The 17235-nt window shown below is 37.0% G+C and overlaps 1 protein-coding gene across 5 annotated transcripts in view; it reads left to right on the top strand.

Moving 5' to 3' along the window:
- PHKB (phosphorylase kinase regulatory subunit beta) overlaps positions 1–17235 on the top strand; it is a 314667-nt gene that overhangs the window by 139340 nt on the left and 158092 nt on the right. For all 5 annotated transcript variants that reach the window (XM_035025274.1, XM_035025277.1, XM_035025278.1 and 2 more), the window contains one exon: positions 7645–7760. In XM_035025274.1, coding sequence (XP_034881165.1) covers positions 7645–7760 — 116 coding nt within the window. The remainder of the gene's footprint in view (positions 1–7644; positions 7761–17235) is intronic.

Genomic DNA, 17235 nt, shown 5'->3' with positions numbered 1-17235 from the left:
GCCCATATGGTGAGCCTTAATACAATCTGTCTGGTGTACTTATAAGATGAAGATATTGGAACATACAAAGAGACACCAGGGGCATATGTGATCAGAGGGACAACCATGTGAGGACAAAGTCGCAATAGTGTGGCCCACCTGTAAGTCAAAGAGAAAGGCCTTAGAAGAAACCAAACCTGCTGACACCCTTATCTTGGTATATGGTCTTCATAACTATGAGAAAATAAAGACCAGTCTTGGGTATGTTGCTATGGCAGCTCTAGCAAACTAATATAGTTACTAATACTAACTTAAGAAATAGAAAAATAAAATAGACCTATATTATGGTCTTAACCTTTTTATTATTTTTGTTGTTGCCCTCAAGAGGGGGGGAAACTATGTAAGTTTTCTGTAATGTGAGAAATTAGGAATAAGATTTTGTCAAGGTAGAGTTGAACATTCCATGGCCACATTCTATTGTAATATCTAAGATTTTTTCTTTTGCTTCCAAGAACCAGTTTTCACCCTCTCAGAAATGCATGATCTATAGTCTTTGACAAAAGTAAATTATTGGTGAGAAATCTTTCCCCTGCCCCTCAACTTCTCCAGAAAAAAGAACTGTTCCAGCTCGTTTTATAGGCAAATCTTACCAAAGCTTAAAGGAAGAGGTAATTCCTGATAAAACAGGAAAAGCTCCCCAATAAGTTTTATGAGGTTGCTATAATTTTATAAAACTTGACAGAGGTTGTATGAAAAATCAAATTCTTTTAAAAATGTTTGTAGGTCATTTAACCATTCCTTCAACAAATTGGTTGAGTTGTTATGTAGAAATTACTGTTCTAGGCACTAGGGATACAGAATGATGAAGACAGACAAAGCACCTCCCTGCCTTGTAGAAATTACATTTTAGTTGGGAAAATCGGCAAAAGCTTACTAAAATAGAAAAAAAGATAAGATTCAATGTAGCAAATTCAAATGGCATGGTCTGATAGAGAATGACAAATATACTACTTTTGATTGAGTCGGCAGAGACGTTTTAAGATCCTAAATTGCAAACCAACTCCAGCTGGCAGGGGGAGAGCAGAGAAAGAGGAAAGGTGGAGAAATGAAAATGTGAAATGAGTCATGAATAATATATAATTTAAGTTACATTTGGCAACAAGTAATAGAAAATCCAACTAAGAGTGGTTTCAACAGATACAAGTTTTATTTCATGCACCAGCATTTTTGGAGGTTGGAAGTCCTGGGCTTTAACAGTAGCTGATCAATGTCATCAAGGATATAGACTTACTTTTCTCCTATTCTGCCATCTTTAAACATGGGACATTTATCCAAATAATTGTAGTAAAGGTGCTGTTCTTCTAGGTATCATGTCGACACCAGCAAGTAAGAATTGGGAAAGAAGGAGGGTCTTTAAAAACAGTTTCTAGAAGCCTTACCCAGTGATGTCAGCCTAATTTTATAGGCCAGAACTTGGTCACCAGTTTTTTTAAACTATGAAGGACATCTGGACAACATCTAGTGAAGTTAAAAGTGCACTTAGTCTACAATTTAGCAATTCAACTTTCAGATATATACCCTAGATCAGAGCTTTCCTGCTAGGATACCACAGACAGGCTGAGGAACTGAGTCCTTCATTCTAAAGGTATTTGTGTCACCTCCCAGGACAATTAACTTCTGGCTGCCAGGAGTCTTGTCCAGTAATTTCAGTGTGTTGTATAAATATTACTCTATGTGTACCATGTTGCAAAATGGCTGAGAAGCTCCTAGAAACATACTAAGATGTTCATTGCAACAGTGTCACATAAAACATTTGTTATGTTAGAATTCCAATTAATAAATAAAAGTAAATAGGGAAATAGAAAATAACCTTTAGGCAAGAACTATAGTAATAATTATTGTAAACAAGATTTACTGATAAATGCTAAAATTGTTGGATGAAAATATGAAGAGAAACAATTTATGTAGTCTTAAAGCCTCTCCCTTAACATATTTATTAACTACAAAGTTTCCTAAGGTAGAATCTTAGATTACTGATTTCAGATCTCTCTTTTTAAAATATGTATTCAGTGGTATAAATTTCCCTGTACACATTGCTTTCACTGCATCCTACAAATTTTGAAAAGTGCATTTATCTCAAAATATTTTTAAATTTCTCTGAGATTTTTTTGTTTGGCTTGTGTTTTTTAGCAGTATGTTGTTTAATCTCCACATATTTGGGGGATTTTCTAGTTATCTTTTTGTTCCTGGCTCCTAGTTTAATTTTGTTGTGGTCTGAGAAAAGACATTGTATGATATATATTCTTTTACATTTATTAAAGTGTATTTTTTGGCTCAGAATATGTTCTTTCTTGGTGAATATTCCATGTAAACTTGAGAAGAATGTGTATTTTCATGTTGTTGGGTGGAATAGTCTATAGATGTCAATTGTATCCAGTTGATTGATGGTGTTGTTGAGTTCAGCTGTCCTTACTGATTTTCTGGCTGTTGGATCTACCTAGTTCTGATAGAGGGGTGTTAAAGTCTCCAACCTTGATAGCAAATTCATCTAGTTCTCTTTCCAGTTCTGCTAGTATTTGCTTAACATAGTTTGATGCTCTGTTAGTTGCATACATGTTAAGGATTGTTTTGTGTTTTTGGAGAATTAACTCCTTTATAATTATGTCATTCCTTTCTTTATCTTTGGTAACTTTACTTAAAGTCTGCTCTATCTGAAATTAAATAGCTACTCCAGCTTTCCTCTGGTTAGTGTTAGCATGGTATATTTTCCTCCATTCATTTACTTGTAATCAATTTGTATCTTCATATTTAAAGTTAGTTTCTTATAGCAGCATATATTTAGGTCATGTTTTTGATCCACTCTTACAGTCTCTGTCTTTTAATTGGTTCATTTAAACCATTGACATTCAAAGTAATTGTTGATATAGTTGGATTACTCTCTACCGTACTTGTTACTGTTTTCTATTTGTTATCCTGTTTCTCCATTTTTGTATTCCACTCTTTTTTGCCTTTTGTGGTTTAAATTTGAGTTTTTTATATGATTCTATTTTCTCTCCTTTCTTAGCATATCAGTTAGACCTCTTTTTACTTTTTTTAACTTGTTGCCCTGGAGTTTGCAATATACATTTACAACTAATCCAAGTCCACTTTCAGATAACACTATACCACTTCATGTGTGGTGTTTTATAATAACAAAATAACCCTAATTCCTTCCTTATATCTTTGCTGTCATTAACTTATATATAAGGATACATGTTGATATAAACATACATAATCAGGGTGCCTGGGTGGCGCAGTTGTTAAGCATCTGCCTTCAGCTCAGGTCATGATCCCAGGGTCCTGGGATCGAGCCCCACATTGGGCTCCCTGCTCCGCAGAGAATCTGTTTCTCCCTCTCCCATGCCCCCTGCTTGTGTTCCCTCTCTCGCTGTCTTTCTCTCTGTCAAATAAATAAAGTCTTAAAAAAAAAAAAACATAATCAATTACATTGTTACTATTTATTATTTTGAACAAACTGTTATCCGTTAAATCCATTAAGAGTAATAAAAAAATTTATTTCACCTTCACTTATTTAGATCTGAGTTTATTATTTTTCTTCTCTCTAAAGAACTTAACATTTCTTGCAAGACAGGCCTACTGGCAACAAATTTCCTCAATGTATTTGAAAAAGTTTTTATTTCTCCTTCACTCTTGAAAGATAATTTTGCAGGGTACAGGATTCTAGGTTGATAGTTTTTTAGGTTTTTTTTTTTTTTTTTCTCTCAGCACTTTCAGTATTTCATTCCAGTCTCACTTAGATGGTTCTGAGAAGAGGTTGAATGTAATTTTTAGCCTTGTTCTGCTGTAGGTAAGGTAATTGTTTTTTCTTTTTTCTGGATTTTTTCTTTATCTTTGATTTTTGGTTATTTGAAAATGAAATTCTGAGGTGTAGTTTTTGGGGACATTTATCCTACTTAGTTTTATCTGAGCTTCCTATATGTGTGGTTTGGTATCTGACTTAATTTGGGGGAATTCTCAGTTGTTATTGTTTGAAATATTTCTTCTGTTCCTTTTTTTCTTTCTTTCTTCTCATCCTGGTATGCCTATTACATATATTACACCTTTTTTAGTTGTCTCACAGCCCTTGAATATTCTGTTCTGTGTTTTTCAGTTTTGTTCTGCTTTTCAGTTTTCAAGGATTCTGTTTATATAGCCTCTAGCCAAGATTTTTTCCTCAGTTGTGTTGAATCTCTGATAAGTTTATCAAAGACATTTTTAATTTCTTTTATAGTATTTTTTTATATCTAGCATTTTTGAGGAGTTCTTTGGATTTCCATCTCTGATTACATTGCCCCTGTGTTCTTGCTTACTATTACTTCATTCAGCAGTTTCTGTATCATATTAGTCATAGTTATTTTAAATTTAGTCTGATAGTTCCAACATCCCTGTCACATATAGTTCTGATGTTTACTTTGTCTCTTCAAATTGTGTGAGTTTTTTTTTTCTTTTTGATATGCTCTGTAATTTTTTCTTGATAGCTGGACATGATGTAGTATAAAGGAACTGTTGTAAATAGGCCCTTGGTAATGTGGTGAGATATGAGGGGAAGGGATGCAAAGGATTTTGTAATCTGATGATTAGGTCTAGTCTTTTAGTTAGCCTGTGCCTCTGGACTATGAACTTCACAAGTGTATCTCATTTTTTTCCCCTCTCCCCTTAGGCAAGATAAAATAGCTCTAGTAGGCTCAAGTTGCATATTTCTCTTCCTCATCTGGAAGAGTAGAGCTGGCTGGAGTTGGGTATTTCCCCTTCCCCAGGTCAGTTAGGTTCTACTGACCAATAGATCAAGGTCTGGTTCACCATTTTCCACACAGTGTTTCCATGTAGAGATTTCCCCCACAGTCTGAAAGTAGAGTGTTCCTATGGAACCTTTTGTAAGCCTTAATGTGTAAAGTGAAGGTTTACACATTTACTTTTTTTTTTTTTACAAAAGTCCTGCATTTGTACAGTAACGGCTTTTTTTTTTTAATGTAAAAGTGAAAATCCTCTGGATTTCTTTCAGTTAATGAAAACAGGTGGTAATGTAGGTCTTTTGTAAAAGTGAACTAGTGTAGCAAGAACTTTTAGAAAGCGTGGATACTTGTATTTCAAAATGATTTCTTTTCCCCTCCCCCTGCTGGAAGACATAGGGGATTTTCCTCATTTTCTATGGGAACCTGGTGGAGTTTTTGCAGGTAAATCTCAATATTTTGCAGGTAAATCTCAACCTGAACTCCTTATGACTTGGTCCTCCTGGAGATGTTAACTCTTAGAGTTTTTACTCCAGTTTTTAACTGAGCCTCTAGCAGTTCAATTACTAAACTTCAGGTTTTAACTACCCTGGCACTGGTTCCCAAGGTGACTTCTGCCTCATGAGTCTCTGCTCCAGGAAGCCATGGCTGTCTGTATTCACCTGTAGGTCTCTCCAGTCTTAGGGCAGCAGTATGCTCTGTCTAACCACCCCCCCAACCCCCGCCCACCCGCCTTATGGATGTAAGAAGAATTGTCAATTTTTCAGTCTGTTCAGCTTTTTACTTGTTAGGATGGTGTGGAATGGCAATTTGCAGACTCCTTACTTGTGGAACTAGAATGTAAATGGTATTTTAGTTTTCCTCACAGGGCTTATTAGCCAGAAATGCCTTTCTAGCCACTTATTATACCATGTAGGCATTCTGAACAGACTGCCTTACTTGGGCCTAGCCCTGTCCTAAAGTCCTCCTAAGAGAAGGAAGGAACAGGAATATGGATTATATACTTGAGAAGTTTGTTATGAAAGGAAGGAGGATTTAGATGTTTTCAAATCTTTAAACTTGAAGACTTGACAATGTATAAAGTATTTTATGTATGTATTATAGAATCTAAATAACTCTAAAGACCATAGACGAGCTAAAGATACCAGGTTTTGTGAAAATGGACCAGGATTTTTCTATAGGCAGGTTTTCCTTAGGGTATATAGGTAAGTTAGCAAGAAACTGGGAAAGCTGGGGAGAGCCTCACTAATATTCAAAGTAAAAAAATAAGTTTACTGTAGTTATGTAATGCTTCATTCTTGGATAGGGAAGTTACGGGATACATATGTGTTTTGTGGAAATCTAGAATCATCTTATGCTCTGTTCTAATTCTGTGAGGCTCCAACACTCTAATTGCTTTTTTCTTCACTGAAATTCGTCAGCTGTTTTTGGCCCTAAGGGCAAACATCTCTGTTCAGATGCAGAGTGGAAATGTCAGGGATTCCAGTGTACTAGCCATTCATCTTTTGTGAGAGAATCTGGGTAGACTGCTCTATAGATCAACTCTTAAGCAATGTATTTGTTGACTCTGGGCTTAGAAACTTTCCAGAGATCCTAGAGAATAAAGAAGAGTCATTTTAAGAGGCTGTGGTTTCCTCTGTTCTGATTTCTCAAAGAATTCTTTTCTATTGCTTTCTTCTATTATAATTTGGCAGAGTTTCTGGTGTACTGGTGAGATATTACCTTGGTTTTTTAGTATTATTAATGTGTCATTCTTTTTTTTTAATTTTGTGTATACTTCATTAATGATTTTATTTTTTCAAATACAATAATTATAATTGTGTAAAGAGGTTTTTTTAATTTAAATTCAAGTTAGTTAACATATGGTGTAGTATTGGTTTCAGGAATAGAATTTAGTGATTCATTACTTATATATAATACCCAATGCTCATCCCAACAAGTGCCGTCTTTAATGCCCATCACCCATTTAGCACACCCCCCACCTATTTTTTTGTCATTCTTAAAAGTATATACATTATATTAATTATGTGTATGGGGGGAGGTGGGAGATACATATTGTCACTTCAGAAGGGATCTCGAGATGAAGGATGGATAGGCAAGTGCACATACTCAGTTTGCAATATTGAACGAAACATGGGGACTTAATTTAAAACCTTGTAATTAAGACCAGCAGCCCAGTTAAGATATTGTCTTTAATAAAATGAACAGTTTTTTTTTTTTAAATTAGAACTGACCATAATCTTTGCTTTCTGTAGTTACTTTTGAGAGTTTAAATTTCATCAGTTGTCTGAAAACTTTACAAGGAAACTGTGACTCTTGGCCTGTTGGTTGGAGCTCATCTCCAATCATAACTTTGAGTTTATAAGAATGGGTATCTACAGCTGTAGAAAAGACCAGAAGAATATTAGATTCCAGGATTAATAGACTCAAGACTCCAGATTAATCTTAAGTCAGTTAATGGACTGACTCTTTTCAGAACTGGGAAATACCTTTTTATCTCCAAAGTTTTAGACTTATTTAACACTTCATATGAACATTTTAGATAACAAATATTATCTATTATAAAACAATGCTTTATGTTTTTCTTAATTGTCAAGATATCCAGTCTCCATGAACAGTAATAGATACATTGCTGAAAAATTATAGTTGAAGCATTGACAGGATTTAAATTTTATTTCTGTACTGTATATTAGGTTCTCACTTTTGGCTTTATATTAGAAAAACCAGGTATAACAGAGTATGCATAGTAATATAAAAAATCAAGAATTTGAACACGTTAAGAAAGTGTTGGTAGCAAGTGTGTAATTGGATTTCAAATGATAATCTAATTGCTCTTACCAGTATATAAAGATCCTGTTACTGCATGTGTCCTTATGTTTCATTTCTTTTCTTTTAGGTCTCTTTTATTCAAAACCTTGTATTTTGTGTAGAAAGAGTTTACCGCGTACCAGACTTTGGTGTCTGGGAAAGAGGAAGCAAATATAATAATGGAAGCACAGAGCTACATTCAAGGTAATTTGCTGATTTTTGAGCGTTTTTTTTTTTTTTAATTTAAATGTGTGGAATTTGAATAAAAATCAAAGTATTAGATTGCAACTGTGGTTTCTATGTTAATTTTCATCTCTTTTTTTTCCCTATATATGAGGCAGATGAAATTCACTTAAAATTAAAGCAAGAGACTGTTCTCAGTACCCAAAAACAGATGGAAGAAAAAACAGGGTATCTTTCCCAACCTCCCATGGTGTCAGTACATGCATATCGGCCTCCAGTCCAAGGCTTGGCCTTTCTGCTCAACCAGCTCTTTCTCTTTTTCCTTTTTGAAATGACACCATTTGAAAGATCAAATACATTAAAATTGCCAAATACCAAATGTATATTCATTGCACGTAAAAATTCCCTTCCATGTTGTAGAGCTGATTTTTTTAAATCCTAACCAGATACTCACAACCTTTATACAAAACTTAACATTTATTGTTTTCTGTAGGAGGTGTGATCAACATCTTGCATTCTGGTTTAGTGGGCTTGATAAATAACAATAGCTTATGACTGATGTTAGTGGTGTATGAGTTTCCTTTACTCCTTAAGGTTAGCGAAATAGCTTTAGTGACTGACTGCACCAAATTTTATGCTGGGAGGTTATCTTTTAACTGAAAAGTTTAGCTCAATTGCACCAAAAATAAAATACCTAGGAATAAACCTAACCAAGGAACTAAAGACCTATATTCCAAAAACTGTAAAACACTGATGAAAGAAACTGAAAATGGCCCAAACAAATGGAAAGATATTCCATGCTCATGGATTGGAAGAACCAGTATTGTTATATTGTTCATACTACCCAAAGCAATCTACAGATTTATTAATGCAATCCCTATCAAAATTCCAATGACATTTTTCACAGAACTGGAACATTAATCCTAACATTTGTATGGAACCACAAAAGACCCCAATAGCCAAAGCAATCTTGAGAAAGATGAACAAAGCTAGTGGTATCACAATTGCATATTTCAAGATATATTACAAAGCTATAGTAATCAAAACGGTATAGTACTGGCAAAAATAGATGTAGATCAATGGAACAGAATAGAGAAACGAGAAATAAACCCACACTTATATGGTCAATTAACCTGCAACAAAGGAGGCAAAAATATACAATGGAGAAAAGATAGTTTCTTCAACAAATGGTATTGGGAAAACTGGACAGCTATGTGCAAAAGAATGAAACTGGACAAGTTTCTTATACCGTACACAAAAATAAACTCAAAATGGATTAAAGACCTGAATGTGAGTCCTGAAACCATGAAATTCCTAGAAGAAAACTTAGTAATTATTTTGACATTAGTCACAGAAATATTTTTCTCTTCAGGTAAGGAAACCAAAAACAAAATTAAATTATTGGGACTATACCAAAATAAAAAGCTTTTTCACAGTGAAGGAAACCATCAACAAAAAGGCAACCTACTGAATGGGAGAAGATACTGCAAATGGCATATATGATGAGGGGTTAATATCCAAAATATATAAATAATTTATACAGTTCAATATCAAATAAACAAAGAATTTGATTAAAAAATGGGCAGAGGACCAGAGTGGACATTTTTCCAAAGAAGACCTATAGAGACCAGCAGACACATGAAAAGATAGTGAACATCACTAATCCTCAGGGAAATGCAAACTAAAAGCACAATGAGATATCATTCTGCACCTGTCAGAATGGTTAAAATCATAAACACAAGAAATAAGGGTCATTGAAGATGTGGAGAAAAAGGAACCCTTGTATGCTGTTGGTGGGAATGCAAATTGGTGTAGCCACTGTAGAGAATAGTATACAGGTTCCTCAAAACATTGAAAATAGAATTACCAGGGCGGAGCAAGATGGCGGAGGAGTAGGAGACCTGGATTTCGTCTCCTCTCAGGAATTCAGCTGGTTAGGGATCAAACCATTCTGAACACCTACAAACTCAACAGAGATCGAGGAAAAGAATAGCAACAACTCTCTGAACAGAAAAGCAACCACTTTCTGGAAGGTAGGACGTGCGGAGAAGTGAATACGAGGCGATATTCGGGAGGATAGATGGCGGGGGAGGGGGGCTACATCAGCCGATACTGGCAAGTGATAGAGCCGTGGAGCACAAAATCAGAACTTTTAGAAGTTGGCTCCACTGAGGGACGTCGCTCCTGTGGCTAAGTGGGAGTGGAACCCTCGTGGGACAGTGTGGTCTCAGGACCCTCGGGGTCGCAGAAACACCGGGGGTGCCTGAGTGCGGCAGAGCTCCCAGGTATCGGAGCGGGGAAGCTGGCTGCAGAGACAAAGCTGAGGCGTGGGCTCTCAGCTTGGGGTTGTCATAAACAGTGATCCGCGGCACAGTCGGGCCACTGCTCCTCCAGCAGGGACCCAACGAGCAGCAGATCCGGGGAGACTCCCCTTCCTCCCCCAGGAGGAGAGATGCGGGAGCGCACCGCAGGGATCTGCTGGGTTTGGAGACTCCACACGGGGTCGGGTGCCAGAGATAGAAACCCGCGGTCACAGGCCGGATGAGCACGGATTGTGGCCAGAGACCGGGGAGACGGGAGTGATTGACTGCTTTTCTCTGGGGGCTCACTGAGGAGTGGGGCCCGAGTTCTCGGCTCCTCCGGGTTGGAGATTGGGAGGCTGCCCTTTCACTCTCGTCCTCCAAAGCTGTACGGAAAGCTTGCAGGGAACAAAAGCCCCGGAGAGCAAACCCAAGTAGATTACTTAGCCTGGACCAGGCAAGGGCGGGGCAATTCCGCCTCCGGCAAAGACATTTGGGAACCTTGGCAACAGGCCCCTCCCCCAGAAGATCAGCGAGAACAGCCAGCCAAGACCAAGTTTACCGATCAATGAGAACAGCAGAACTCCAGCGCTAGGGGAATACTGCACATAGAATTCATGGCTTTTTTACCATGATTCTTTTGTCTTTCAAAGTTAATGTTTTTTTTTTTAACTGTCTTTTTTCTTTTTTTTTTTTTTGAATTGTTCTTTTTCCCTTTTTCAACCAACATCTTGTCAATCCCTTTTTTAAAAAACATTTTTATTTTTCATTTTTAGAGTCATATTCTATCTCTTCGTAGTAGTTACCTATATTTTTGGCATATATAAATAAGTTGTTCTCCCTAAAATTTTGAGATAATTTCTTCTAACAGATCAAAATATACCCTAAATCTCTAGTGTATGGTTTTTTTCTACTCCCCTGCCTGATCACATTCTCTCCCTTTCCCCCCCTTTTTTTTTAAAATCCTCTTCTTTCTTTTTTCAAACAACTTCTTATCAATTCCTTTTATAAAATTTTTTATAATTTCTATCTTTACAATCATATTCCATCCCTTCATCGTATCAACCCTTATTTTTGTACATATATAAGTTTTTCTTTCTTTAAAACTTTGGGAGACAGTTTCTTCTAACAGACCAAAATACACCCCAAATCTAGTTTGTGGCACTGATCTATATACCAGCCTGAGCATATTTGATCACATTCTGTTTTTGTTTTGTTTTGTTTTGTTCTGTTTTTATCTTTATCTTTTTCTTTTTTCTCTCTTTCCCTTTCTTTTCCCCCTGCTTCAGGTCTTTTCTGATTTGTTTAGAGTATATTTTCTTGGAACATTGTTACCCTGCTAGCATTTTGTTCTCTCATTAATCTATTCTCCTCTGGACAAAATGACAAGACGGAAAAAATCACCTCAACAAAAGAACAAGAGGTAGTGCCGACTGCCAGAGACCTACTCAATACGGACATTAGTACGATGTCAGATCTAGAGTTCAGAATCATCACTTTAAAGATACTAGCTGGGCTTGAAAAAAATATGGAAGTTATTAGAGAAATGCTTTCTGGAGAAGTAAAAGAATTAAAATCTAACCAAGTCAAAATCAAAAAGGCTATTAATGAGGTGCAATCAAATATGGGGGCGCTAAATGCTAGGATAAATGAGGCAGAGGAGAGAATCAGTGATATAGAAGACCAAATGATGGAAAATAAAGAAACTGAGAAAAAGAGAGATAAACAACTACTGGATCACGAGGGCAGAATTCGAGAGATAAGCAATACCATAAGACGAAACAACATTAGAATAATTGGGATCCCAGAAGAAGAAGAAAGAGAGAGAGGGGCAGAAGGTATATAGGAGCAAATTATACCAGAGAACTTCCCTAATTTGGGAAAGGAAACAGGCATGAAAATCCAGGAAGCACAGAGAACCCCTCTCAAAATCAATAAAAATAGGTCAACACCCCGAGATCTAATAGTAAAACTTTCGAGTCTCAGAGACAAAGAGAAAATCCTGAAAGCAGCTCGGGGGAAGAGATATGTAACCTACAATGGTAGAAACATTAGATTGGCAACAGACCTATCCACAGAGACCTGGCAGGCCAGAAAGGACTGGCAGGATATATTCAGAGCACTAAATGAGAAAAATATGCAGCCAAGAATACTCTATCCAGCTAGGCTGTCATTGAAAATGGAAGGAGAGATAAAAAGCTTCCAGGACAAACAAAAACTAAAGGAATTTGCAAACACAAAACCAGCCCTACAGGAAATCTTGAAAGGGGTCCTCTAAGCAAAGAGAGAGCGTAAAAGCAACATAGACCAGAGAGGAACACAGACGATATACAGTAACAGTCACCTTCCAGGCAATACAATGGCACTAAATTCCTATCTTTCAATAGTTACCCTGAATGTAAATGGGCTAAATGCCCCAATCAAAAGACACAGGCTATCAGACTGGATTAAAAAACAAGACCCATCGATATGCTGTCTGCAAGAGACTCATTTTAGACCCAAAGACACGCCCAGATTGAAAGTGAGGGGGTGGAAAACCATTTACCATGCTAATGGACACCAAAAGAAAGCTGGGGTGGCAATCCTTATATCAGACAAATTAGATTTTAAACCGAAGACTGTAATAAGAGATGAGGAAGGACATTATATCCTACTTAAAAGGTCTATCCAACAAGAAGATCTAACAATTGTAAAGATCTATGCCCCTAACATGGGAGAAGCCAATTATATAAGGCAATTAATAAGAAAAGCAAAGAAACACATCGACAACAATACAATAATAGTGGGGGACTTTAACACCCCCCTCACTGAAATGGACAGATCGTCTAGGGAAAAGTTTAACAAGGAAATAAAGACTTTAAATGACACACTGGACCAAATGGACTTCACAGACCTATTCAGAACATTCCATCCCAAAGCAACGGAATACACATTCTTCTCTAGTGCCCATGGAACATTCTCCAGAATTGATCACATCCTAGGTCACAAATCAGGTCTCAACCGGTACCAAAGGATTGGGATCATTCCCTGTCTATTTTCAGCCCACAATGCTTTGAAACTAGAACTCAATCACAAGAGGAAAGTTGGAAAGAACTCAAATACATGGAGGCTAAAGAGCATCCTACTGAAGAATGAATGGGTCAACCAGGAAATTAAAGAAGAATTAAAAAAAATTCATGGAAACCAATGAAAATGAAAACACAACTGTTCAAAATCTTTGGGATGCAGCAAAGGCAGTCCTAAGAGGAAAGTATATAGCAATACAAGCCTTTCTCAAGAAACAAGAAAGGTCTCAAATGCACAACCTAACCCTACACCTAAAGGAGATGGAGAAAGAACAGAAAATAAAGCCTAAACCCAGCAGGAGAAGAGAAATAATAAATATCAGAGCAGAAATCAATGAGATAGAAACTAAAAGAACAGTAGAACAGATCAACGAAACTAGGATCTGGTTCTTTGAAAGAATTAACAAGATTGATAACCTACTGGCCAGACTTATCAAAAAGAAAAGAGAAATGACCCAAATCAACAAAATCATGAATGAAAGAGGAGAGATCACAACCAACACCAAAGAAATACAAACAATTATAAGAACATATGAGGAACTCTATGCCAGCAAATTAAATAACCTGGAAGAAATGGATGCATTCCTAGAGATGTATCAACTACCAAAACTGCACCAGGAAGAAAAAGAAAACCTGAACAGACCTATAACCACTAAGGAAATTGAAGCAGTCATCAAAAATCTCCCCAAAAACAAAAGCCCAGGGTCACATGGCTTCCCAGGGGAATTCTACCAAACATTTAAAGAAGAATTAATACCTATTCTTCTGAAACTTTTCCAAAAAATAGAAATGGAAGGAAAACTTCCAAACTCATTTTATGAGGCCAGCATTACCTTGATCCCCAAACCAGACAAAGACCCCATCCAAAAGGAGAATTACAGACCAATATCCCTGATGAACATGGATGCAAAAATTCTCACCAAAATAGTAGCCAATAGGATCCAACAGTACATTAAAAGGATTACTCACCACGAGCAAGTGGGATTTATCCCTGGGCTACAAGGTTGGTTCAACATCCCCAAATCAATCAACATGATACAGTACATTAACAAAAGAAAGAACAAGAATCATATGATCCTCTCAACAGATGCAGAAAAAGCTTTTGACAAAGTACAGCATCCTTTCTTGATCAAAACTCTTCAGAGTATAGGCATAGAGGGTACATACCTCAATATCATAAAAGCCATCTATGAAAAACCTACAGCAAATATCATTGTCAATGGGGAAAAACTGAGATCTTTCCCCCTAGGGTCAGGAATGAGGCAGGGATGTCCACTATCACCACTGCTATTCAACATAGTATTGGAAGTCTTAGCCACAGTAATCAGACAACAAAAAGAAAAGGCATCCAAATCGGCAAAGAAGAAGTCAAACTCTCACTGTTTGCAGATGATATGATACTTTATGTGGAAAACCCCAAAGACTCCACCCCAAAACTGCTAGAACTCATACAGGAATTTAGTCATGTGGCAGGATATAAAATCAATGCACAGAGATCAGTGGCATTCCTATACACCAACAGCAAGACAGAAGAAAGAGAAATTAAGGAGTTGATCCCATTTACAATTCCACCCAAACCATAAGATACCTAGGAATAAATCTAACAAAGAGGCAAAGGATCTGTACTTAGAAAACTGTAAAATACTCATGAAAGAAATTGAGGAAGACACAAAGGAATGGAAAAACGTTCCATGTTCATGGATTGGAAGAACAAATATTGTGAAGATGTCAATGCTACCTAGAGCAATCTACACATTCAATGCACTCCCCATCAAAATACCATCCACTTTTTTCAAAGAAATGGAACAAATCATCCTATAATTTGTATGGAACTAGGAAAGATCCCGAATAGCCAGAGGAATGTTGAAAAAGAAAAGCAAAGCTGGCGGCATCACAATTCCGGACTTCCAGCTCTATTACAAAGCTGTCATCATCAAGACAGTATGGTACTGGCACAAAAACAGGCATATCGATCATTGGAACAGAATAGAGAGCCCAGAAATGGACCCTCAACTCTATGGTCAACTGATCTTTGACAAAGCAGGAAAGAATGTCCAATGGAAAAAAGACAGTCTCTCGAACAAATGGTGTTGGGAAAATTGGATAGCCACATGCAGAAGAATGAAACTGGTCCATTTCCTTAGACCACACACAAAAATAGACTCAAAATGGTTGAAAGACCTCAATGTGAGACAGGAGTCCATCGAAATCCTAAAGGAGAACACAGGCAGCAACCTCTGCGACCTCAGCCTCAGCAACTTCTTCCTAGAAATATTGCCAAAGGCAAGGGAAGCAAGGGCAAAAATGAACTATTGGGACTTCATCAAGATAAAAAGCTTTTGCACAGCAAAAGAAACAGTCAACAAAACCAAAAGACAACCAACAGAATGGGAGAAGATATTTGCAAATGACATACCAGATAAAGGGCTAGTATCCAAAATCTATAAAGAACTCATCAAACTCAACACCCAAAGAACAAAGAATCCAATCAAGAAATGGGCAGAAGACATGAACAGACATTTTTCCAAAGAAGACATCCAAATGGCCAAGAGACACATGAAAAAGTGTTCAATATCATTTGGCATCAGGGAAATCCAAATCAAAACCTCAATGAGATACCACCTCACACCAGTCAGAATGGCTAAAATTAACAAGTCAGGAAATGACAGATGTTGTCGGGGATGCGGCTAAAGGGGAACCCTCCTACACTCTTGGTGGGAATGCAAACTGGTGCAGCCACTCTGGAAAACAGTATAGAGGTTCCTCAATAAGTTGAAAATAGAGCTACCCTATGATCCAGAAATTGCACTACTGGGTATTTACCCCAAAGATACAAATGTAGGGATCCGAAGGGGTTCGTGCACCCCGATGTTTATAGCAGCAATGTCCACAATAGCCAAACTGTGGAAAGAGTCAAGATATCCATCGACAGACGAATGGATAAAGTCGATGTGGTATATATATACAATGGAATATTATGCAGCCATCAAAAGGAATGATATCTTGCCATTTTCAATGATGTGGATGGAACTGGAGGGTATTATGCTGAGAGAAATAAGTCTAACAGAGAAAAACATGTATCATATGACCTCACTGATATGAGGAGTTCTTAATCTCAGGAAAGAAACTGAGGGTTGCTGGAGTGGGGGGTGGGGTGAGAGGGATGGGGTGACTGGGTGATAGATACTGGGGAGGGTATGTGCTCTGGTAAGCGGTGTGAATTGTTCAAGACTTGAATCTCAGATCTGTACCTCTGAAACAAATAATGCAATATATGTTAAGAAAAAAAAAAGAAGTTAGCAGGAGGGGAAGAATGAGGGGGGAAATCGGAGGAGGAGACGAATCATGAGAGACGATGGACTCTGAAAAACAAACTGAGGGTTTTAGGGGGGAGGGAGGTGGGAGAGTGGGTTAGCCTGGTGATGGGTATTGAGGAGGGCACGTTCTGCATGGAGCACTGGGTGTTACGCACTAACAATGAATCATGGAACACTATATGTAAAACTAATGATGTAGTGTATGGGGATTAACATAATAATAAAAAAATAAAAAAAAATAGAATTACCACATGATCCAGTAATTCCGCTCTTGGGTATTTACCCAAAGAAAACAAAAACACTAAGTTGAAAAGATATGTACACTCCTATGTTTACTGCTTGATTATGTACAACAGCCAAGATATGAAGCAAACCATGTGTCCCATTGATAGATGAATGAATGAATGGAGATGTGAGATATATATATACATATATATATATATATATATATATATATATATATATAAAATGGTATATTAGTCATAAAAAAGAATGAGATCTTGCCATCTGCAACAACATGGATGGACCTAGAATGTATAATGCTAATTCAAATAAAGTCAGTCAGTGAAAGACAAATACTGTATGATATCATTCGTATGTGGAATTTACAAAACAAAAGAAAACAAAGATAAAAAGAGACAAAAAAACAAAACTCTTAAATACAGAGAACAAACTTGGAGTGCTAGAGGAGAGGTGGTTAGGGGATGGGTCAAATAAAGAGGATTAAGAATTCACATATCTGTTAATTTTTCTTTCTTTCCTTTCCTTTTCTTTCTTTCTTTCTTTCTTTCTTTCTTTCTTTCTTTCTTTCTTT

Source organism: Mirounga leonina, unplaced genomic scaffold (assembly GCF_011800145.1).
Source record: "Mirounga leonina isolate KUSES-001 unplaced genomic scaffold, KU_Mleo_1.0 Mir_180, whole genome shotgun sequence".
NCBI classification, from domain to species: Eukaryota; Metazoa; Chordata; class Mammalia; order Carnivora; family Phocidae; genus Mirounga; species Mirounga leonina.
Note: the sequence above shows the minus strand (reverse complement) of the source record. Positions and strands in the feature narration are given on the sequence as shown.